General features: G+C 35.2%; 1 protein-coding gene across 9 annotated transcripts in view; it reads left to right on the top strand.

Moving 5' to 3' along the window:
- Window positions 1-25,772, top strand: part of ASTN2 (astrotactin 2) — a 1,150,327-nt gene that overhangs the window by 465,022 nt on the left and 659,533 nt on the right. For all 9 annotated transcript variants that reach the window (XM_007474538.3, XM_007474537.3, XM_007474541.3 and 6 more), the window contains one exon: window positions 5,563-5,730. In XM_007474538.3, the coding sequence (XP_007474600.2) occupies window positions 5,563-5,730 (168 nt within the window). The remainder of the gene's footprint in view (window positions 1-5,562; window positions 5,731-25,772) is intronic.

Genomic DNA, 25,772 nt, shown 5'->3' with positions numbered 1-25,772 from the left:
ATTCTTTGTGTGGAGATGACATTATATGAATATACAATAGATTAAAAACTAGTTGGATGACCAAAGAGTATGCATTTGTTGTTCAATTTCAGTGTGGCAGGAGGTCTCCAAAGGAGTACCCTAGAAATTTATCCTGGGGCTTTCTTGATTAATAATTTCATTAAGGACTTGGATAAAAATATAGAATGTATACTCACCAAATTTGCAGATGACCCAAAAACAAGAGGCATAATTAACACACTCTATGATAGTATCAGGATCTGAAAGGATCTTAACAGACTAGAGCATTGGGTTAAATCTACAAAGATGAAATTCTGTAGGGATAAGTATAAGATATTAAATTTGAGTATTAAAAATAATTCAAAATTATAAGCTGTGGGAGGCATAGATAGAAAGTAGTTTTCTATAAAACTAGTTCTGGAAGTTTTAATGGACAACAACTGAAGAGGAGTTAGCAGTGTCATTTGTTAACAAGAAAAAAAAAATCATTCAAACTTGGGATCCATAAAGAGGGGGATAGCTCCCAGAAATAGGAAAGTGATAGCCCCATTGCATTCTGCTCTTTTTGACCATGCCTGAAATGAGGTGTTTAGTTCAGGGAATTAATGCTTAAGAAGGACATTGAAAAGTTGGAGAATATCAAGAAGGAAGGCAAAAGGTCTTGAATAATACAATATGAGAAAATCAGAATATTTAACATTATAGAAGAGAAGAGCTGGTACATATATGGCATCTGTCTTAAAATAATTTGAAAGGGTATTTTTAAAAATTTATTTAGAATATTTTCCATGGTTACATGAATCATGTTTCTCCCCACCCCCTTTCCCCTCCCCACTCCTGGAGCTGACAAGCAATTACACTGGGTTATAATGTATCCTTGTTGAAAATTTATTTCCATATTATTCATATTTGCGGTAGAGATGATACTTTAACATCAAAATGCCAATCATATCCCCATCGAATAATGTGATCAATCATGTGTTTTTCTTCTGAGTTTCTGCTCCCACAGTTCATTCTCTGGATATAGATAGTTTTCTTTCTCATATATTCCTCTGGATGAACCTGGGTCCTTGCATTGCTGCGAGTAGAAAAGTCTATTATATTAGATTGTGCTATAGTGTGTCAGTCTCTGTGTACAATGTTCTCCTGGTTCTGCTCCTTTTGTTCTGCATCAATTCCTGGAGTCTTTTCAGTTCACACAGAAATCCTCCAATTCATTATTCCTTTCAGCACAATAGTATTCCCTCAGCATCAGATATCTCAGTCTGTTTAGCCATTCCCCAACTGACAGAGACCCCCTCATTTTCCAATTTTTTTGCCACCACAAAGAGCACAGCTATAAATACATTTGTACAAGTATTTTTCCTTATTATCTCTTTGGGATACAAACCCAGCAGTGGTATGGATGGATATAAGGGCAGGCAGTCTTTTAAAGCCCTTTGGGCATAATTCCAAAATGCCCTCCAGATTGATTGGATTTATTCACAACTCCACCAGCAATGTATTAGTGTCCCAGTTTTGTCACTTTCCTTTCAACATTTATCATTTTCTTTGGTTGCCATATTGGCCAGTTGGCTAGGTATGAGGTGGTACCTCAATGTTGTTTTAATTTGCATTTCACTAATCAGGAGGGATTTAGAACACGTTTTCATGTGCTTATTGATAGTTTTGATTTCTTCATGTGAAAACTGCCTATTCATGTCCCTTGACCATTTGTCGACTGGGAATGGCTTAATTTTTTGTAAATTTGACTTAGTTCCTTATATATTTGGGAAATTAAACCTTTGTCAGAAAGTTTTGGTATAAAATTTTTCCCTAGTTTTTTTTGCTTTTTTCCTTCTTTATATTTGTCATTTACCCATTTTGAACTTATCTTGGCATAGGGTGTAAGATATTAATCTAAATCTAATTTTGTCCATACTGTTTTCTGGTTTTTCCAGCAGTTTTTGTCAAATAGTGAGTTCTTGTCCCCAAATCTAGGAACTTTGGGTTTATCGAACACCAGCTTGCCAAGGTTATTTACCCCTAGTCTATTCTATTGGTCCACCCTTCTGTCTCTTAGACAGTATCATATTATTTTGATGACCACTGCTATATCATACAGTTTAAGATCTGGTACTGCTAGGCCACCATCTTTCACATTTTTTCATTATTTTCCTTGATATTCTTAATCTTTTGATCTTCCAGATGAACTTTGTTATATTTTTTTCTAATTCTATAAAAAAGTTTTTTGGTAATTTGATAGGTAGATTATTTTGGGTACGATTGTCATTTTTATTACATTAGCTCATTCGACCCATGAGCAATTAATGTTTTTCCAATTATTCAGATCTAGTTTTACTTGTGTGAAGTGTTTTATAATTTTGTTCATATAATTCTTGTGTTTTTCTTGTCAGATAGAATCCTAAATATTTTATATTGTCTAAAGTGATTTTATATGGAGTTATCTTTCTAACTCCCACTGCTGAAATTTGTTGGAAATATATAGAAATGCTGATGATTTATGTGGGTTTATATTGTATCCTATAACTTTGATAAAGCTATTAATTATTTCTAGTAGCCTTTTAGTTGATTGAAAGGGTATTCTTTAAGAGAAGGAATTATACTTAATCTCTTTAGTCCTAGAAAATGGAATCAGCTCAACAGGTGAAATTTGAAATACATTTATCTCAGTAGGGAACTGCATATGGACAGTGATCTGGGACTAGAATGCAATAAAAGGAAGGGGATAAGCTTCATAGTATTTTAATAATTGTACAGTGCTTTTAAGCATCACAAATTAATTCATGACACCAAAGTGTGTGAGTGTGTTCTGTGTGTCTGTGTGTCTGTGTGTCTATCTGTCTCTGTCTCTGTCTCTCTCTGTCTCTCTCTCTTGTCTCTGTCTCTGTCTCTCTGTCTCTGTCTCTCTGTCTCTCTGTCTCTGTCTCTCTGTCTCTGTCTCTCTGTCTCTGTCTCTCTGTCTCTGTCTCTCTGTCTCTCTCTGTCTCTCTCTCTCTCTCTCTCTCTCTCTATATATATATATATATATATATATATATATATATTTCCTATTTATCAGGAACTGAGTGTATTCTTCCTCCTCCTCAATCTCCTGGAGTCATGCTTGGTAACTGATCATAGTTTGTAATGTCATTGTTTCCATTATTGTATAAATTGTTCTTCTGGTTCTCTCTTCTTTCTGTATCCTTTCGTATTTAACTATAATATTTCTGCAATTCTCTCTTACTCTAATATTCTTTATTTCTTTTCCTTTGACTACTGATTTAGGAGGAAAAATAAGCCCTTTGAGAGTGGGGAATGATTTTGGGTTTGTTTTGTGTGTGTGCATGTGTGTGTGTGTGTGTGTGTGTGTGTGTGTGTGTGTATGTCTTACATTAGCAGAGTGCCTTACATTTAATAAGTGATCAATAAATGTTAATTGAATTGAACTGAATTGGGGCTCCACCAGGATTCTTTTGTTTTGGGATGTGATGTTTCATTAATTTAGTTATTACATTTGTATGAGGAGGTGGTAAGATGGATTTTGGTATCTTAATGACATGATGAGAGACATCTTTTTTCAAGACTTCAGGATGGAACTCTGATAGATGGGAGCTAAATAATTGAGGAATAGTAGGATGGGAAGAATTCTATCTTTCATTTCTTTACCTCATGAGGAAATATAAGAATTAGGCTTGACAAGAGTTTCAGCAGCACTTACGAAAATAATTCTGCCATGCAATCTTCCTGTTCACAGTTCCATTTCATTTATGAAACCAGGAGCTTTCTTTTGAAATCTCCTTTCACCTGGTTGGAAATAATAGAGAAGCACTTATTGTTATCTGGTTCTCTAGGAAGTTTAGTCTGGTGACACCTTCTGTCTTGGTATTTTTAACTCCCATCTGTACTTCTCAGTTTCTTTGGTGGTCTATGTATCTTTGACTTCATAGAAAACACCAAAGAATGGAGAAGGTTCCCCCACTCACCCTTGATCTATGCTGCACAATTACAGAAGCAGTCTTATAATCAATGTAATTGAAGATCAGAGTTAATGAGGACCTCAGCGTCTGTGCAGTCCCCTGAGCAATGCTGGGCTTCAGATGTTAGATAAGGAAATGATTGGGCTGAACTGAAAATCTATTTGGCTAATTAGATGATGCATATTCCCACAAGCCAGCGGGAGAGAAAAATACATTTTAAAAATAAAGAAACATCACAGTTTTAAAGCAGAGATTTGGGCATGGAATCATCTCAGAATCCCTGCTCTCTAGAGAGAGGGGTGTGAAGAGACAACAGAAAGATATATTTGGTGCAGAGCCAAACAGATGAAAGGAGGGTCCAAGGAAACATGAGGGATTCTGAAGCATAAGGAAAGATGAATCCCATTCCTTCATGAGATGGGTTTTAGTTCCCAAGGTGATCCTGTAGCGTATTATTGAGTCCTTGCCATTTATTCATTTATATGAAGAACATTTATTGAACAGTTACTAAGTGTATTTCTCTGGTAAGAAAATGAAAACTGTTAGCCAATTGGTTTACCTTTTTTCCTTGAATGCCAGGAAACTTTTAGAAACATATTCAGTGCTGAGCTGAAATTATTGGCTGACCTTGAATGCTTGTAAACATCACTTCCACTCTTTCTTTTAAATTAAGGGTTCTTAAGCTGGGGTCCATGGACTCATAAGGGGATCAAGGAGATATTGCAGGGGAGTCTATGAATTTGAATGGGAAAATTACATCTTCATTTTCATATTCTCTAAAAGAAATCTTGCATTTCCTTCAGTTATGAATGTAGGTAATGCATTATCATTTTGATGTGCCAGGCATTGGGGTAAATTTTGGTGCTTTAGATACATTATTTTATTTTTATTTATATAGTTATAGATATTTCATGTTTTATTATCCCTGGATTATAGTCTTGGAAACAATGAGGCTTTGAGAGGTTAAATGATTTGGTCAAGAGTGCATGGCTAATAAGTAGTGGAACAGAATTTTGATTCTTGTTGTTTTTAATTCAAAGAGCAAATGGCTTAATCATAAACTAATAAAATTTAGAAATATTTTATTTGGAGGCAGCTAGGTAGATCAGTAGAGAACAAGTCAAGCCTGGAGATGGTAGGTACTGGTTTCAAATCTAATTTCAGATACTTCCTAGTTGTGTGACCCTGGGCAAGTCACTTAACCCTCATTGACTCACCCTTACCACACTTCTGCCTTAAGAGTAATATACAGTATCGACTCTAAGATGGAAGGTAAAAGTTAAAAAAATAAAAGAAATATTTGATTCTATCTTTCTCTTTACAGATAAGAAAGATGAGCCCCTAAGACTTTTAAGTGACTTATTCAGGGCCCTTCTATTATATCACAGTAGCTCATACATACATAGAGGAATGGCAATATCGCTAGAGAAAGAGATAAGTTGTCCTAGAAAGTAGTAAGAGAAACCAGTCCATATGATGTAATTCTCTGGGTTGTCTTTGTGTTCATTTTTTCCTGCCCTCAGCATGAAATTGTAAGTTTCTTTCTAATTTATCTGTATCGCTACTGGAAGAATTAAAGTATCTTTCTGTCTACTCACAGGTAGCAGCTTTGTGGTGAGTGAAGGAAGCTACCTGGACATCTCTGATTGGCTAAACCCAGCGAAGCTTTCCCTTTATTATCAAATTAATGCCACATCTCCCTGGATAAGAGACTTATGTGGGCAGAGAACCACTGATGCCTGTGAGCAGCTCTGTGATCAGGAAACAGGTAAGGCAAGAAGAGAGGGGCATCTGCATCAGGATTGGGTAGAGGATGAGGAGGGAACTTATGAGAATGGATTCATTGGTATACCATTTGTATCTATTCCCTGGATTTAAAGTCATAGTAGAACTGGAGGGAGATGAGTACCATCCTTCATAATTCACCATCACATTGTTTACATTGGTTAATGGCCATAAAATACTGGATTGTATGATAGGAATTATTCCATAATTAATTAATCAAAAATTCTTGCTTTTTTTTTTGGTTGAGGTATTACTATGGGAAGGGTTCCAAGTGCCAAATTCATGCGGTTCTATTCTCTGAAGTTGCTTTGGGGGATACCCTTCCAGGGCATCGGATTTAGAATTTTCATGAATATTCATTAGTGCCAAAGCCAAGAGCCAGCGACTATCTAAGTTTAAGGAAACTACATAAGGAAGGCAGGATAGCAATATCTCCCTAAAGACAACAGCTTTATACCCATTCATTTGGCTCTCTCTCTCTCTCTCTCTCTCTCTCTCTCTCTCTCTCTCTCTCTCTCTCTCTCTCTCTCTCTCTCTCTCTCTCTCTCTCTCTCTCTCTCTCTCTCTCTGAAATGTAAAAAAAAAAATGATTACTTTAACTATCCCCACCCACCAGAAGGGCCTTTACTGAATCATTGTCACCCAAATATCTTTTTTATGGTTTTGCCAATATAGTACATCTTCTGATGGATCTCATCAAAATAGAAAAGTTTTAAGCACAGATAAGTGATGATATTATGAATCTGTCACCCAAAGACAAGCCTAATAATAAAGATGATGATGATTATGATCCCACCCTATGAGATAGGTGTTAATAATATCTCATTTTACAGATGAGGAAATGAAAGCAGAAATTAAGTGACTTTCTGAGAGTCACACAGCTAGTATCTCAAACAGAATTTGAACTCAGATCTTCCTGATTCTAAGTCAAGCACTTTATATACTATATCACCTAGGTGGCTACATAATTTCAGAGAGACACATCTGTAGGATGACTGCAAAGTGATGGGTTTCAGCCATAGCAATTGAAGAACTTTGACTAAGACATAGAACAACTGTAATCTGCAGGAAGAAAGGGAAAATAAGGGTTTTTCTTATTCTGACAAAAGCATAGCATCTTGAAACACTATAGTGTACAATTAGAGTCTTCTGCACTATTATAGGTTTGAGGAAAATTAAATTAAATTAATTAAAATTTGAGAGAAAATTCATGGAGGAAATAAAGCAAAGAAAATAGTATGTTTCAATCTGCATTTGGACTCTGCCTATGCCTTTTATGTCAGTGGATATCCTTCTTTGTCATGAGCCCCTTGGGGCTGTCCTGGATTTTTGACTTGTTAATAATAATTTAGCCATTCACAGTTGATCATAATACAGCATTTTTATTGTGTACAACTTTCTCCTGGTTCTGCTCACTTCACTTTGCATTACTTCATGGAAAGTCTTTCCAGGTTTTTTGTGATATTCTTGTTTGTCATTTCTTATAGCACAAGAGTTTTCTATTATAGCCATACGCTACAACTTGTCCATAAATTGGGAAATAGCTGAATATTGCTCAGGTTTCCAGTTCTTAGTCACCCTAAAAAGAGCTGCTAGAAATATCTTTGGATTAGATGTTTACTTTTCCCCTGTATTTGATCACTGTGGGATATAGACATAGTAGTGGTATTGCCAAGTCAAATGGTGTTCACAATTTTATGACCCTTTGGCATGGTTCCAAAATGCTCTCCAAAATGTTTATATCAGATCGCAGCTTCACCAACTTTGTATGTGTCCCAATTTTTCCACATCCTCTCTAACATTTGTCATTTTTTCTCTATTGTCATGGTAGCCAGTCTGGTGGATATGAGGTAGAAACTAAGAGTCATTTCAATTAGTATTTCTCTAATGAATAGTGATTTGGGGCATTTTTCATATGACTAAGGATAGTTTTAATTTCTTCATCTAAGCATTGCTTGTTCATAAACATTTTTACCACTTATCAACTGGGGATGCTTTTTCTTCTTATAAATTTGACTCAGTTCATTACACAGTTGAATAATAAATCCTTTGTCAGAGACTTGCTATAGAGATCCCGCCCCCCGAATTTGTTGTTTGCTTTTTAATCTTGGTTGTACCAATTTTGTATGTGCCAAAACTTTTTAATGTAGTCAAAGTTATCATTTTATATCTGATATTATTCTTTGTCTCATTTTGACTTAAATTCTTCCATTATTCATATGTCTGCCAGATAAATTGTTTTGTACTCCCTTAATTTGTTTATGGTATAACCCTTTATTTCTAAGCCATGTTTCCATTTTGACTTTACTTTGATATTAGGTGTGAGGTGTGGATCCATACCTAATTTCTATTATACTGTTTTCCAGTTTTTTGAGCAATTTTTGCCAATTAGTAAGTTCTTCTTCCAAAAGCTTGATTCTTTGATTATAATTTATCAAACATATCAAGAACTAAGTCTAATTTATAAGAAAACGAAGCATTTCAATTAAAAATGGTCAAACATATGAACAGGCAGTTTTCAGAGGCTAAAATTAAAATATATGAAAATATATGAAAAAATATCCAAATTATTGTTGATAGAGAAATGCAAATTAAAACAACTTTGAAATACCACCTCATACCTATCAGATTAGCTAACATGACCATAAAGGAAAATCATAAATGTTGAAGGAAATGTGGGAAAATTGGAACACTAAATACATTGTTGGTAGAACTGTGAACTGATATAACCATTCTGGTTATATCACTTGGAAACCAAACTCAGAAGGCCACACCATATGTGTAATATATATTTTCTATCATGATATGAGCAATAGAGAAATATGTATTCCATGAAATATAGGAATGATCTATATTAGACTACCACCTCAGAGAAGGTAGGAGAGGGGAAGGAGGGAGAAAGTCTGAATTCTAAAATGTCAGAAAACTCTTGTTTAAAATTGTTTCTACATGGTACTGAAGAATAAAAATAAATAAATAAACCCTTACCCAAAAAAAAGTCTATCTATTTAGAACTCTGTACAGAACACTTTGCCAAGTGCTGGGGGAAATATTAAGTTTACATATGTCATTTATTTTAGCTCTCTGTTTAAATGTCTTATGTTATTCATAGACTGAGATTTTTGAAAGCTGTTATGATCATCCCAGTTCATAGGTGAGGAATTTGATATATAGGGTTGTCTCTACAAAAAAAAAACCTCTAAAGAACATGAAGATAAGATGTATATAGAGATAATTATAATATATAGAGCATATTGAAAGGCAAACTTCCTCAAACTTTGTCACCCAGAATTGAAGACCTTTCGCCACAGTCTCTTAGAGAGACAGGTTGATAATAGCCGAGACTAGGTCCTAGAAAGGGTGCTCTATCCTTTTCTCTTCCATGAAGACTTCTCCTTGGTCTGTATAAAAAAGATATCCCTTGTCAGAAATGGAGGAATCCATCACTCTTTTGGATCAGGTAGGCAAAAATCCAATACAATCAGTAGATTATGATGTACTCCTTACAGTTATTCCTCAATTATCCACTCAAGAATAAAGAAAACTTTAAAGTATAGCTCATCCAGAAATCATTTTTACTTGGTTTAGGGATGCTATTTTGTTATCACATACATAGAGGTTCATAAAGTGAACTGTGGAGCAGGGAGGGGCAAGCATTTATTAAGTGCCTACTATTGTGGGGCATTGTGCTAAGTGCTTTACAAATATATATGGAGAGAGCAGGAAGACAGTGGCTGCTGACAAAACTCCAACAAGGGTACTCTCCACTTCAGAGGGTATCTATATTCAGTCCACAAAAGCTGGACATTCCAAGTCTTCTGGTTCACTGTTCCTGATGTTGCCCTCATAGTAATACTGACTTTATTGTGAGAAGGGAGACTAGAAAGCCAAGCGATGTCTCTTTAAGCTAAAATAGTGAAGCTCTGAAGTGTCTGGTTTCCTGGGAATATTTAGCTGTGTGTCTATGGTTTTGCTCTCCTGAATTGTTCATCTCTGTGTGGCAAATTTTATGTAATAGAGGATACTGTAATGTGTCAAAGGATTTAAGACATAGCATACACCTAAAAAAGGGTAGTCGTAATTATGTATCATATCACTCCCAGCTTTGTCCTTGACATCATTTCTGTTCAGTCAATTGGGCCTTTTTCAGAGGTATCGGGACACTAGCAATCACAAATTATGGAACTCTTACATTATGATCAATTTAAATCAGAATTCTTCTTAATTATGTTTGGATCAGGTAAATATTCAGATTAGTTTATGTTCTCTGATTAAATAATTGGTTGTAAGATCAAAATAGTGCATAACTTGCACTCAAACCAGTAACAACAATAAATGACTTTTATTGTGTAACTAGGAATTCCTCATGACAACCTCATGAGACCAATTTTCTTTGTTGTCTCTTCCCTCCTCCCTATATCTTCAATCTTCTCAGATGAAAGATAGAATAGAATAAGAATTGCTCACACATGAGTAATAATGGTAATTATAGTAGTTAGCATTTCTATCATTTTGAGATTTGCAAAGTGTTTTAAAATATTTTCTTACTTTATCCTTACAATAACCCTGGAAGTTAGGTTCTATTACCATCTTCATTTTACAGATTAGGAAATTAAGGCAAACAGAGGACAAATGACACTACTGCCCAGTGTCACACAGCTAGCACATTTGAATTCATGGTAAGGTTGGTCTGTCAATGGTCATTCAACAAGCATTTATTAATCACTATTTTTCAGACACTGCTAAGTGCTGGGGATATATATTCTAAATATCTAAATAAAATTTAGATAGATAGATGGATAGGTAGATAAAAGATAGTCCCTGGTTTTAAGGAGCTCATAGTTTAATGGAACAGACAACAGGTAAATATTCATGTTCAAACAAGAGATTTATATAATAAGTCAAAGCTAATAAATATAGAAGGGGAATCAAAAAAGGCTTCTTGTAGAAGGTAGTATTTTATTTGGGATCTGAAAGAAACCAGGAGGCTGCGATGAAGAGGGAAAGAATTCTAGGAATGGAAAACAGATAATGTAAATATAAAATAAAGAATGGAGAGTCTTGAATGTGGAACATCATGGAGACCAGTGTCATTGGGTCACAGATTATGTGCGGGGTAGGAGTGGGAGTAAGATGGAAGAAATCTTAAAAAGCAGGAAGAAATCTAGAAAGACTTTCTACCCTAGAAAAAGATTGTCTTTCCATCATATTACAGGTGCAATTGAGATTGTGTAACATAAATTTATTACTATAAATATATATATATATATATATATATATGTCATCACTCTAAATATCACATCCAGTCAACAAAGTTTCATGATATTTGTCATCTTTGTCCATCGGCTTCTGTATAGGTGTAAACTAGACCAAGTTATGAAGAGCTTGGAACACTAAATAGAGGACCATATATTTGATCCTGAAGATGATAAGAAGCCATTATCATTTACTGGGTAAAGATAACATGATTAGACTTGTGATTTAGGAAGATCTTTTTACTAGCTGAGTGGAAGATATAATGGAGTGAAGAAAGGCAATCAGTAGGCTATTGCAATAGTTCAGAATTGATGTGGCAAGATTATTTACAGGGGAGAAGGGGGAATATATGTATACATATTTTAAGCTCTGCAAATAAACAATTGATAGGAGAACAGATTAGATATGATTGTGAAAAAAAGTGAAGAGTGGAGAATGATACTAGATTGTAAGCCTCTTGGGTTTAGTGTGAAGGAAGGGGTGGTAGCAGAGGCATCTAAGTGATGTGGGATGAAGAGGAAAGAAAAGGAAAATGACAAGTTCTCAATATTTTCAGTTATCTATGAAGAAAAAATTCTTACCTGAGAGGACAGCCATAGGAGGAGTGATGGGATATTTGAGGAGGTATGAAAAAATTTAGAAATACCTCTGTAGTGAATGGACCATTAAATCAATTAGGGAAACATAAAAAGATTGTCTTTCCATATTGCAGGCACAATTGAGATGGTATAACATAAATTTATAATGAATTAAACATTTCATGATATTTTGCCATCTTGGTTAAGCAGTTTCTGTATAGGAGTAAAGTAGATGGGAAGTAATCCAAAGTTGAGATTTAGAAGGATACAATCAGTTATAGGATAAAGGGGCAAATGATGATGAAAATATAGAATAGAACTGGTTCACCATGGATTTAAGTATATAGCCAACACAGGGATGAAGAACTGGGAAAAGAACTGAAGGGTCAAGGGATTGATGCTCACAGTGACCATGTAGAACACAGTTTGGGGATGCAAGAGAGAGAAAACTGTAATGGCAATGTATTATAATCAGATAAGAAAATTTCTGATTATGAACATGTCAGTGAAACATTTGTGGCTGATAGTGAAATCTCAGTAGCCAAAGAGACTTCAAAGATTCTATCAGGGTAAATGAGTAATTTGAAGCCCTGGGAGGTTAGGATGTTTGAGGAAGTACCAATATGCATATAGAAGTCTCAGGGTGTGAAGGCAGGAGTTATTAGGAGAGAAAAACTGTGAGCCAGGTACAGAACTCATTAAGAAAAGGGGAGTGTTCTAGAGATTAGTAGAAAAGAGCTACCAGAATTTTACTAGACAGGAGTTATGGATTGGGTGTACCTCAAAGGAGGAAAACTGTTGAGTAATTGTGGCAGAGGGTGAGCTTGCAAGTTGCAATGAAGAGCAAAGAATATTTTCAATTATCCTACTTCAACCAATGAGTGGTTGTGAGGAGTGGGAATGTATATAGCCAGTCCTGGAAACGGAGGTCAGAGAAGCAGTGTCATCAGGAAGCAGCCAAGTCTCAGTGAAAGCTAGAAGGTAAATGGAATGGGAAAGAAATAAGATTTAAGATGAAAGAAAGCATGTTACCCATAAAACAGGCATTTTAGAAAACATAGTGAATGGGTAGCTTTAAAGAGGAAAGGGAATATGGAACCAGGCAGTGGAGGATAGAGAATAGGTTTTGAATAATTACAGGAGGATTCAAAATCCCTAAGATGGAGAGGGGATAACCAAGTGGGAATTTGTTTATTGTTGTGGAATGAGTTCAGATAGCTTTATAATATTTTTCAGTACAATATCTCCAAAAGGCAAGTAAATAATATAATAATTATTTCCATTTACAGATGAGGAAATTAAGTTTCATATAAATTAAATGACATGTAAGAGATACTAAATGACAACTAAACTTAGTTGCTTGTATTCTCACTAAATTTGCTTCTTTTAATTTGTGTATCATACAATATATGTATAAATATTCTTTCCTGAGAATAGAACATTTGTTCCATAATAGCAGAAACTATTTCATTTGTAAAGTCTATGTCCCTATTGCCTGAATCAGCTTAGGTACTATATAAATGTAGAAAGAAAAAAAGAAGAAAGGGATATTAGTTGAAATTTAAACTTAATCCATGTGTCCTGACTCTAATCTTGTACCCCTTAAATTATATTTATTAAGATATATTTATGAAAATGAGATTTTCACAAAATGCCAAAACAGCATGTTCCAATACATTGTCAATTCAATTTTTCAATGATTAAATTTTTCATTTTATTTCTGACTCCTACCCTTGCCACCACCAAAAAAAATATCTCTTGCAACAACTGCATGGTCAAAAAATTTGAAATGAATTTTTCAAAACATAATAGTCATGTCCAAAAATGTATGTAGAATTCTGTATATGTGTCCATCAGTGTCCTGTCAGTTTGTGGGTAACATTCATAATTCTCCTCTGGAATCATGATTGATAATTGTATTAATCAGTTCTCAGGCCTTTCAAATTTGTTTTTGAAGATTAAAGTATGTCTTCCCATGGCACTCTGTAACCCTTCATATAAGATGTCCCAAGTTTCTCTGAAACAACCACTTTCTTCATTCTAACACTGCAATTGTATGCCATTACATTTATATGCCATAATTTGTCCAGCCATTCCCCAAATGATGACTACCTACATTAGTTTCTAGCTCTTTGCCTTTACCCAAAAAACTACTATATATTTGTACATATAGAAGCTTTTCCTCTTTTATTTGCCCCTAAGTGCACTTCCTGAATATAGTTGAGCAAAACTAGCTTGATTGCAACTGATAGCACATCACTTTCCACTTCAGTTGTTTTCCAGTTGTTAACAAAAAGAATGGGTATCTACTTTAAATTTGATACTGTGATACCAGAATTGTACATTATATTTTATCGGAGTTTTGTTGTCATTCCATGTTTACTTTATACTCTAATAACCAGTGTTTTTTTTTAACTCTACTTTCTTCCCCCAATGTAACCTCATAAAGTTTCCTGGTATTTCTCTGGTTTTCATGTTTATCATTTATTACTGAATGGTAATATTCCTTAACATTCATGTATCACAGCTTGTTCCATCATTTTCCAATCACTGGCATCTAGTTTGTTTCCAGCTTTTTGTTATTTATATATAAATAATATACAATTCACTGCCCTTTTTTCTACACTCGCTATGTCAAAATTTAGCCTTTTATCCCTTGAAAAAGACCAAGGACAACAATCCTTTGTTAAAGATAACATCAGACCAGAGACAGGATGAAGAGGCAACAGTCCAATGGTCAGTGAGCTAAAATAGAAAGGACAACACAGTAGGTTAAATTATTTTAAGAGAGACAAAGAGGGACCTTTAAAACCTTTCCCAATCTGATTCTGAATTCTCCTTCAAGGAGATTTTTTGATATATGATATTATTCTTTTGCCTAATGCTCTACATTTCAGTCAAACTGGACTGCTTGATGTTCTATATGCATGACATTTGATTTACCTCTCCTGCATCTTTATACAGGCTACATCCTATGTCTGGATTACTTTCCTTTTTTATTTCTACCTCATAAGATTTCTAATCTTCTTCCAGGTTCACCTTAATTACCAATTTCTGCATTAAACCTAGCTGATCACTCCAGTTATTGAATCCTTCTGAAATTACTTTATATGTACTTGGCATGTAATTCATGTCTGTTTAAAACATGTGCATATTGCTTTCCTCAAGGGAATATCAACTCCATGAGGACAGAAACTATTTTAGTTTTTTATTGGTATCACCATTACCTGACTCACAATATTTACTTCATAAATGTTGTATGAATGTATCAACTGAATGAAAAAAAAAAAGAAACTTGTAGGTCATGGAAGTGCAAAGAGCAACAGTATAAACTCTAGTGGAAAAAAAAGCTTTGGATTTTAATGGAGTAAGAAGACAAAGACTGAATCTGGACCTAAGGCTTGAGAATAAGTCAGAGAAAGTGTCTCCTCACTTCCAACTTCAGTTGTTGAGCCCACTAGTTGGTTGGAGTAGATCGTGATTGGGATGATATGGAGTCATTAAGTTTATCTATTGGCAATCTAATGCCATGGCTTTCCTGGAATTTGCTGTCAACAAAGAAGAATTATTTCTTCCAAGTGATAGTGGAGCCAGAAATAGAAGATAGTACTTAAACATATATTATATCAGGGGGAGGGGAACATCAGGAAAATTACCAATGACTTGATATATGGATAAGCCTCACTAGGTTCCTTGGCATGATGCCAAGGCCTTGGCTGCTTCCTTGGAGCTCTATGCCAAGATTGTCAAAAATAACAATACACAATGGGATGGGGACCAACCATCCAGGAACAAGGGTAAAGAGGGGACAACTGAAGGCCTGGAATAGTCAGGAACCTTATATTTGCTTCTGTTGCTGTACTTCCAAACAGTGTTCCATCATTCTCTGAATCCCCCTAGCATTAATCTTTACATCTTCTGCAAATAGTAAAGAAGCATTACTCTCATGTAGAGCACTGAGCTAGGGATTTCAGAGAACATAGAAGAGATCTAGTCTTGATCCTAAAGGACTTTGTAGATGGAGAAACAGAGGTAAATGACACTTTCAGAATATTATATATCTTTGGTGCTTGGAAAGTCCAGTGATTTTCTGATTATGTTTATGACTTTTGCCATCATAGATCATTTTGCTTGTGAGAATCTTCACAGAAAAAAAGTTTCCACAGCAGTAGTATAAAAGAGTATTGGGAAATATCAGTCTGGAACAAAGAACAAGTCATGTCCTTCTCTTGTCCCACTGTTTTGGGGGACATGAGAAGTAGGAGTAAGCTACACTAGAAATAGTAAAATGGGATTGAATATCATCTGGATAAATTTGAGAAAAACACCAATTTTTTGAGGGCTAGAACATAAAAAGAACATAAAGTGAAGCTATCTAACAAGAAGTAAAATCTATTCCCAGTCAACAGGGAAGGAAAGCACAATGGAAAGAAACTGTGAAGAGAATATAGACAGTTGAGGGATGAGTGTTATTCCTGGTGTAAGTTGGAAAAAGAATGAGGAGAAAAGATTTAGCCTAAGAATAGAGAAACTCTAAATCACTGGGGTAAAGTGGAAAAGGGAAGGAAATTTGCTTATTATGAGTTAAAGATCCAGTTTACTTGTGATGCCCTGAGCATCAGTAGAGAGGCTATGGTTTCCATTTTTATTTGTTTGTTTTTCAGTTCAAACACTAGGGAACTAGTAGTCAACAGCACAGAGAGTGTGGCAGAGATTTCTAGTGGACATGTCTAAGTGTGGAAAGATCTGGTGTTTGGATCCCCTGCATCAGGCAGAACTCATGTTCATAACAAGCTCTTTAGTTTCATACTAAGATGGCAGAGATTGAAGCATACTCAGGCAAGATCCAGTCCATGGAGTATATACTTAGCTCTAGGCCATAGAATCCTTAGGAAGTCATGGTCTCTAGTACCTTTGGTGCATGAGACTTGAAAGATGTCTGATACATGAGAGTACCTCTTGTTGGAGACAACCTGATTGCCTTTTCTCTGAGGTTCCAAATCTTAGACTCTGGATTAAGCTGATATTCAGTGCTCTTGCCTTAGCCTCAACTCTAAAATTATGAGGAATGAAGTATACAAATGATATCTCTCATGGCACATAGGGCAAGTAGTTGTTACAGTGGATAGAGTACTGGCCCTGGAGGCAGGAAGAACTGAGTTCAAAATAGGTCTCAGATACTTACTATGTGACGCCAGGCAAGACAGCTAACCAGATTTTCCTCAGTTTGCCCATCTGTAAAGTGGAGAAGGAAATGAAAAACCACTCCAGTACCTGTGCCAAGAAAATCCATAATGGGATCACAAAGAATTAGACATGATTGAAACAACTAGACAACCTCATGTCACATAGGGGAATATTCGAAGGCATCTCCAAATAGCTGCTAGATAATTCCTCCTTAATTTCAAAGAGATATCTCAAATTTAACATGTCCAAAATGATATTCTTTATTTTTCCCCAAAACCTAGCCTCCTACTGAGTCTCTCTGTTTCTGTCAATGGCATCACTATTGTTCTACTCAAGGAGACTTAAACTTTTGTTGTGTTATGGACTCCTTTGACAGTCTGATCAAATCTGGGGGTCCCGTCTTAGAACATTATTTTAAAATTAATAAAATGAAGTGCAAATGATTACAAAGGAATCCAAGTATATATAGTTATTAAATATATATCTTTAAAGTCACAAATTCATATATTGTAGGTTAAGATCTCCTGTTCTACATGGCAAATACAGTAATATGTTGTGCATAACTTTATATGTACAGTGAGTATTATATTTCTTGCTTTCATATTGGGGAGCAGAAAGAGTAAAGGTAGGAAGAGATTAGAAACTTAAAATGACAAGAAAATGTATAAAAGACCCCTTGTTCTAATTACTCTCATTCTAACCTAGAAGTCAATTTTGACTATTCTTTCTACCTACTTACTTTCCCATTTAAAAAAAATCATTTAATGGCTGATTCCAGCCATTTTTTCTTAACAAAATCTCTCACATCCATTCCTTTTTCTTCACTCACATCACTAAACTTCTCATCACCTTTAACCTAAACTACTGCAATGGCTTCCATATCAGTTTACTTTCCAATATTCTCTCTCCATTTTGTCCTCCAATTAGTCAATCAACAGGCATTCATTAAATGCTTTTTATGTGCCAGACACTATGATAAACCCTGGAAGAATTAAATATTTTTGTATCAGGAGCTTACATTCTCAGAGGGTAGGAGAACAACATATAAGAAGTATATACATGCACACATCAAAAATATGAGTATACACAAAGCACATGTATATATAGAAGCACACATGTAATATAACATGTGTGTATATATACACACATACACAGAATAAAAACAAGGTAGTTTGTAGAGGGAGAATACACATATTTAGGGTGAGGGTATCAGGAATTAGAAACCACTCCAAAGATGACTAGAAAATTGTACAGAAAACAGCTTGAGAATTATTCCACTATTGAGCATCCATTCTTATCCTATAATATTTCACTATCTTTAAGCATATGACTGATTTCCCACCTGATTTTGTGCTCTTTCATCTATAGTGATGTTATTTTACCCAGAGCTATTTCTTCTTACAGTTGCCAAAATGATATTACTAAAATTTAGTTCTTACAATATCACTTCTTTTGCTCAAGGAACCTCTATGGTTCCCTATTGCCATTTTAAAGTCCTTAACAGTTAAACAATTAAACCCTTAATTTATCTTTCCAAACTGATGACACATTACAACAACCTCTTCCTACACTCTTATATACCTATGCTGAATTTAAACAAAAAGAAATTATAGATTACCTAAATATGAAACTTTTCTCAAAGGAAAGCCTTTCCTTATTCTCCTAATTGTTACAACCCCCCCCCATTTGAAGACATTGTCTCTCTATCCCTCTGCATCTCTGTGTGTCTCTCTCTGTCTCTGTCTCTCTGTGTGTCTCTCCCTCTCCCTCTCTCCCCTCCTCTTCCTCTCCTCTCCTCTTCTCCCTCCCTCCCAATGTTTGGGACATGACAAGTGCTCAGTAAATATTGAATTTTAATTAAATTGAAGGCATGAAGACAAAAAAAAGGACAAAAATAGGACATTTGGGACAGAATGTCAAATATGTGAGGAGGAATAATATGGAACAAATCTTGACAAGAAGGTTTGATATAGAGTGTCAAGGGTTTTAAAGGTCAAGGTAAATATATGAAAATTTATGAGCTGAATAATAGATATCCATTATGTTTATAGATAGAGAAAAGGAATATGAGGGGTGAATTAAGAATAATATTTGTAATGTCTTAGAAAGAATGCATTGGAAATGGGAGAGATTATAGCAATGAACATTGTGTTGGAAGATATCCCAATAGTTTAAGAGAGAATATTGTTGTTGCTCAGTTATATCAGGTGTTTCTGACTCTTTGTGAACATATGTGGGGGTTTATTGGCAAAAAAATATTAGAGTGATTTGACATTTCCTTTTCCAGCTCATTTTAAAGGTGAGGAAACTAAAGACAAACAATTTTTAGTGACTTATCCAGGGTCATATAGCTAATAAGTTTTTGAGGTCAGATTTCAACTTAAATCTTTATGCCTCCAGGCCTGGCACTCTATGCCACCTAACTGGCCAGGAGAGAAGACAGGAAAACTTTCAATAGGAATTGTTAGAGAGAGGTTGGCAAGAATGGATTCTGGAGATATACTGGAAGTGTAATCAAGATTATGGCAATTTCCTGGATGTGGAATGGACAGGATTGATGAGAGAGCAATTCTCAAACTAAAGGAATGAGTTGCTAAAGTTGGAATTTCAGCCATTATGGCAAGTGAATTGGGCAATTTTGTTTCACAGAAAAAGAAAGGAGAGTATCTTCTCATCATCCTTCCAGTTATATCCTGCAGGTGTAGAAAACGTTTCCTGGTACCAGTGACCATAGATTTGACTTAGAAAGACTCAGTGTCAAGAATGATTGGGGTCACTATTTCCTATAATACTACATTATTGTCCACCCCTCCATGCATGAAGAAGTGGGCAGAGGCAACTTTTGTTTTAGATTGGGTGATTAAAATAAACCCAGTAGGCTTGTTGTGAAATGTTTTTGGTTATTTTCTAAAAGGATTTTTGAGTCTTTTGGTACATTGTATTTAATTTCCTTTTAATTGAAACTTCTTCAGGCATGATTCATTCAGGCAGGGGGCCCCTGTGAATTTCATACTGTGCCAATTCGCCATTCTCTCTCCTGATCATCCTCACTTTGAGCTCTCCATACATCTGAGGATCCCTTCACTGTACCCCAGGAAATTGCAGGCCCCCCGCATAAGTCTGGGGAGGTTTGGCAGCTCCTCTGCTAGCCTACTGCAAATTACCTAGTGGAGGAGGACACAAAAGAAAGCTAAAATATTCACAGGCAATGGGTTCTGCAGGCTGTTTTGACACGCATAGCTTAATTTTAATGATTCACAATCATTCTCTATCATATACCAGTAAATGTACTGTAAAATGTTTTGTAAAAGTAATGGAGTCTTTGTAATGCCAGCCCTTGCCACTCCACTATTCAATCACTGGTGGAAAGTGGGGACAGTCTAATAGTGTGTGTGTGTGTGTGTGTGTGTGTGTGTGTGTGTGTGTATGCACATGCACAGAAGGGAGATGGTGACAAAGAAAAAGAAAGAAAGAGAGAGAGAGAAGGAGAAAGAGGGAAAGAAAGAGATAGAGAACAAAAAGAAAAGAGAAAAATAAAGGACAAACAAGAAAGATAATGGCAACATGGAAAGACATAAGAAATGGGAAAAGGGAGAGAAGGAAGGAAAGGAGGGAGGGAGGAAGAAAAGAATAGAAGGAAGATAAAGGGAAAGGAGGAAAGGAAGAAAGGGAGAGAGGGAGAGTGAGGGTGAAGGAAGGGAATGGGAAGGAAGAAAAGATGGAAGGAGGGAAGGAGGAATAAAGTAAGGACAATTATTATGTCCTTCTGGTATACCAGGCATTGTGCATAAAAATACAGAGGCAGACATTCTTGTCTGCAAAGAACTTTGATTCTAATAAAGAGAAACAACATTTATAGGGTAATTTTGGAATTAATTATGGAAATGAAAAACAGGACACATAAAAGGAAAGGGAAGCCATTGAAGAAAGGTAAGAAAGATTCAGAGACAGAGAAGAAAGAAAAGAGATAGGAAAAAAAAGAAGAAAAATTCTCAAAGAAGGAGTAGAGTGGAAATTGTCAGGCATGCCAATTAGCAAAGTGAGAATGAGTTAGGCTCAGCTATACTTACACATGATGTAAAATGTTTAATATTCCAGATGGAAGGGCCAGGGAAATAACAGTTCTCCAATTCCTCAGTGATGCTGACTGAGGCAAGCTGAGAATCTGACTGTAACTGGCATCAAGAAGCAAAACAAAATTGGCACTGTTCTGAGACAGCATGGTCACTTTGATGAGAGGAAGCTTGGGAGAAGAATGTAGATAGTAAAAGCTGCATCATTATTGTTTATAGGAACAAATACCTGTAGGCCTCCATTCCCTCCTGTGACAAAGGAAGAGGTTGAGCTGGCTATGTCTTAGGTTTCTTCTACTTCTCATAAATTATGAATGTATAATATATTATAAAATGCACCTGTCCCTTTGTGCAATTCCTATAACCAGATTATGAAGGTATCATTTATTGCATGCAATAACAGCAATTTTGATCAATTGTATTAAACCTTGAACCAATGATTTAGCATCTTACAACTCAGTTTAAAAAACTTGTGATTATCTAATCCACTTAAGTCCACTTATAGAGGGGCATTTATTTTTTGATAAGCAAAATCTTGTTTTAAATTCCTTCCAGGGTACCATCTATGAGGGGCAGTGTGATAAAGCAATACTTTGAGTCAAGAAAATCTGGTTTGATTCCTACCACAGACACCTAAGCGATCCTAGTCACTTTACCTTTCAGTTCTCCCTGGCAATATGTTAAGTATTATTAAGAAGATAACTATTATTTAAATTATTATTTAAATATTATTAAGAAGATAAATAATAGAGCCCTTGCTAATCTGCATTGCTAATGGGGATTTCCTCACTAACAGGGTTCTTTCACTGTTATAGATCATAAATCTAGCTGAAAGAAAATGAAGGGAGGGTTTACTTCCTATCCTAAGTAATCCTATGAGTCCTTTTGTTAAGTGAAGAATCCATTTCTAAAGTGAATACTCCAAGGTGCAGGAGAGTGGCTCAGTGGATGTAGAGTCAGACTTGAACTTGGAAGGACCTGGATTTAAATTGACTTCAGACATTTCCTAGATGTGTGACCCTAATCAAGTCATTTAACCCTTACCACTCTTCTACATTGGAACTGATGCTTAGCATCAATTCTAAGACAGAAGGTAAGAGATTATTAAAATAAAAAAAATTAAAATAGAGTACTCCCTTGTAATCTTTTATACTTGAAACTTTGTCTTTTTTTGTTTGTTTGTTTTTTACTTTCCAGTACAGTTTCACATGGAACACTGCCTTTATTGATAGTGACATCATCTGAAACACTTTCATATTTCACCATCCTCACAATAACCATATGAATTAGAAAGCATTAGAGATTAGCTTCTTTAGATGGACAAACTGAGGTATGGAAGTTAGGCTTGCTACCTGTGTGACCTCATTTATCTGGAATTCCCTTTCCTCCTGTATTAGTGAGTATATTTGCTTGATGATTGCAAATGATCTTTTCCAGTTCTGATTGTAAGATGCTAAGTTAGTGGTGCATAAAATGAGTTGAAGGTCTAGAACTAGACTGCAGAGTTCTAGACTTTTAAAGCCCCACTCCACCTTTGTCTGGGTATTCTTGCTAAAAAAACCTTACTCAGCAGGCACTGAGAGCCCAGGGAGTTGGTTGATACTATTACTATCCTATTCCAGACACTCCTACCCTGTGTGACCTTGGGAAACTTATTTTTACAATTGTCGGCACATAGTAAATGTTTCATTTTTTCCCATTCAGTGGCATTCCTTTTAACATTGGCTTCTATTTCCTCAAATGTGATAGTATATACAAAGTACTTAGGATACATTTTTTTAGTTAATATTTTGTTCTTGTGATTAATTTTATTTATTTTTATAAAGATTTTTTTATTTTACCAATTACATGTAATAACAATTTTCCACATAAGTTTTATGAAGTCATATGATCCAAATTTTCACCCTCCCTAACATATTTCCATACTGTTTATTTTTATAAGACAATACTCATAGAAAACCAAAACCCCAGAATAAAAATCCAAATAAACAAAACTGTTAAATCGTATATTTTGATCTGCATTCTGACTCCCAACAGTTATTTCTCTGTAAGTAGATAGCATTCCTTGCCATAAGTCTCTCAGAATTATACTGGATCATCATATTATTAGTAGTAGTGTAGAATACTTTAAAACACTGTTTAGATGCCAATTATTTCTTTCATTGTTGTTGTCTTCATGTTACTTCTTTCTCTTTCCAATGACAGAGTTGGACTAGATCTCTAAGGAAGCTACATTAATCAGTGTTAGCATCAGCTGTACTGGGCTTTCTTTCATATGGACCTTCCTGGGCTCCCTGAGGAATAGGCTAGGATGACTGCCACTTGCCAGTATTAAATGTTGATCACACCTATCACTTATTTCCAATTAGACAACAGCCCACACTTTCCATGAGTTATTGATTGGACAAAAAACATCCTGGTTGAAATACTGACCATAAGAGCAGCACCTGAATTCAGGGCTGCTGGCCCATTCTTGGTCATAGAATCATGGCATTAAGGCCCTAAAGAGACCCTTAGATATCTTCTTATCCAGCTCCCTCATTTGATAAAGGAAGAAAATCACATACAGTTTATGTTTATAAAGCATTTTAAAGTTTCTGAACAACTGCATACATTATCTCATATGAGGAAACTTGGGCCCAGAAAGAAGTGATTTGCCCAAGGTCATGTGGGTAGTGACTGATATTGAAGGAAGAAACTCTGAGAGTGGAAAATGAGCACTTCGTGAATGGATTGGGATGGCAGAAGATCACTTTACAGAAATTTGCTCAGCACTGGAAAATCTCTGCACCAAAAGGAATGATTAATGTGGAGAATTTAGAATTTGACTCTGCCTATTTGTTATAAGAATTTTCTTTTACTTTTTCATTTCCAATGGGAGGGTGAGTGGGAGAAAAATAAGTTTTGTTAATTGAAAAAAATAAAATAAATAATTTAGAGAAATATGGGAAGACTTTGATAAAATGATATAATGGGAAGAAAGCAGAGCCAAATAAAAAATATTCATTTGTCATAGCTAAAACAATGTAAATAAAGGCCACCCCAAGAGGCAATACAGTTCTAGTCAAATGTAGTCAATGCTGGTAAATTGTTTGATTAACTAATTTTTAAAATGGCATATATCAAAAGTAACATATACTATCAGACAGAATCATAAAATTATGTATATTTATTTAACTGGTTTAGTAGAATAGACTTGGGAGAGAGTTTGTTCAGGTACTTTCTGGGAAATGTCTATTATATCAATACAAAATTAATATTTGTCTATGTATGTATATGCACATCTATAGTACATGTATGGATCATGTATATACATACATTGATATTTGTGTTATATATACAATGTGTATATATACACACACACATATATTTACTTAGTGACAGAGAGATAAAGATTGAAATTATTCTACTGTCTTTTTATAATTCCATTTTAGGACTTTGATGAGAAATGATCATCCCACTTTCTTTCTTGACTCACTATCATATTCAACTAGAGGAAAATGGACACTGTAGGCCAAGTGGATTCCTAGGAAAATGCTACCACATTGATAAAACTGCGGACCTAAATCATGTAGGATGAAGAGATTCTGTCTTTCCTTTCTATATCCAAGGGGCACAATCTACTTTCTTCTTGGTAGAAACATAAACAAATCACTTAGGCTTTATGAGCCTCAGTTTACCTATATTTGAAATAGGAATAGTAGTAATGCTTGTAGTATCAATCTCTCAAGAGGCATTGTCAGGAAAGGACTTTATAAATCCTTAAGCACCGTAGAAATATGAATTAATGTTTATCCTCATTATTCCATACCATTCAGATGTCCAGATGATTCTTTAAAGGGGAAGCTGACTTTATAGACTACAAGCTTGGAAGCAACCTCCTCCCTTGCCCCACTCAGAGTTCCTGGACTTTTTATCCTGACTCTTATCCTCATAATTTTATCTTTAGGAAAAGAATACAATAAGTGGCTATGTGGTAGGATTTGAGGGATATCTTCTTATGTGTACACTCTTCCAGACTAAGATAGGAAATTCAACTAATAAGGGTACATTTATGAGAGCAGCTAAGTAGCACAATGGATAGAGTTTCAAGCCTGCAGTCAGGAGCATCTAGTGTCTGAGACATTTCCTAGCTATGTGACTGTAGACAAGTCCAGTTGCCTAGCCCTTACTACTCTTATGTTTTAAAACTGATCCTAAAACAGAAGGTAAAGGTTTTAGAGAGGAAAAGAAATGATATATTTATGCAATACTATTTAGTTAGAAAAAAATCTTAGAAGTCATATAGGTCTAACACTTGGTTTTTTCAATTGAGAAACTCAGTCAGAGCTTAGATGACCTTTCATAAGCTTATGCAGTTAGTAAAGGTAGAATTGAGATTCAAACTCAGTTCTTTTGACTTCAAACATAATGCTTTTTTCCCATAGGCTTATGGCTTGGGCTCCATGAAAATGTTTTTTAAAACCATTTTGATAACTGTTTCTCAACATATTTTATGCAATTAAAAACTCGCTGAAGATGAATCCCTATGCTTCACCAAACTTTCAAAAAGGTCCATCTCTCATTGACTTTTGAGAACTCATTATTAAAGTTTCAGTGTGAGCATTTATATCTCTGAAATTGGCAAAATGGTATAAATCAGGGCTTGATTTCTTGTTGTGCTAATTGTCCAGATTTAATAAAATGTGGGAGAAATGTTAAAAATCTGATTAAAATTAAAAGTGTATCATATACATTTGGGGGAATGGGGAGAGTTGGGTGTAACACATTAACAGCACAACTAAGACTGTGAAAAACTGGCTAACAATCACTGCCCTATATACCATGCTAAAAAAAGGCCAAGATGTAAGTTTGAGATGAGGAATGCCTAAAGTTATTATCAGATAACACCTTTCATAAGGGATTTAGCTGACAGGTATCTGAAAATGAGA

Source organism: Monodelphis domestica, chromosome 1, assembly GCF_027887165.1.
Source record: "Monodelphis domestica isolate mMonDom1 chromosome 1, mMonDom1.pri, whole genome shotgun sequence".
In the NCBI taxonomy this organism is placed as follows: domain Eukaryota; kingdom Metazoa; phylum Chordata; class Mammalia; order Didelphimorphia; family Didelphidae; genus Monodelphis; species Monodelphis domestica.
This window is presented reverse-complemented; position numbering and strand designations above follow the sequence as displayed.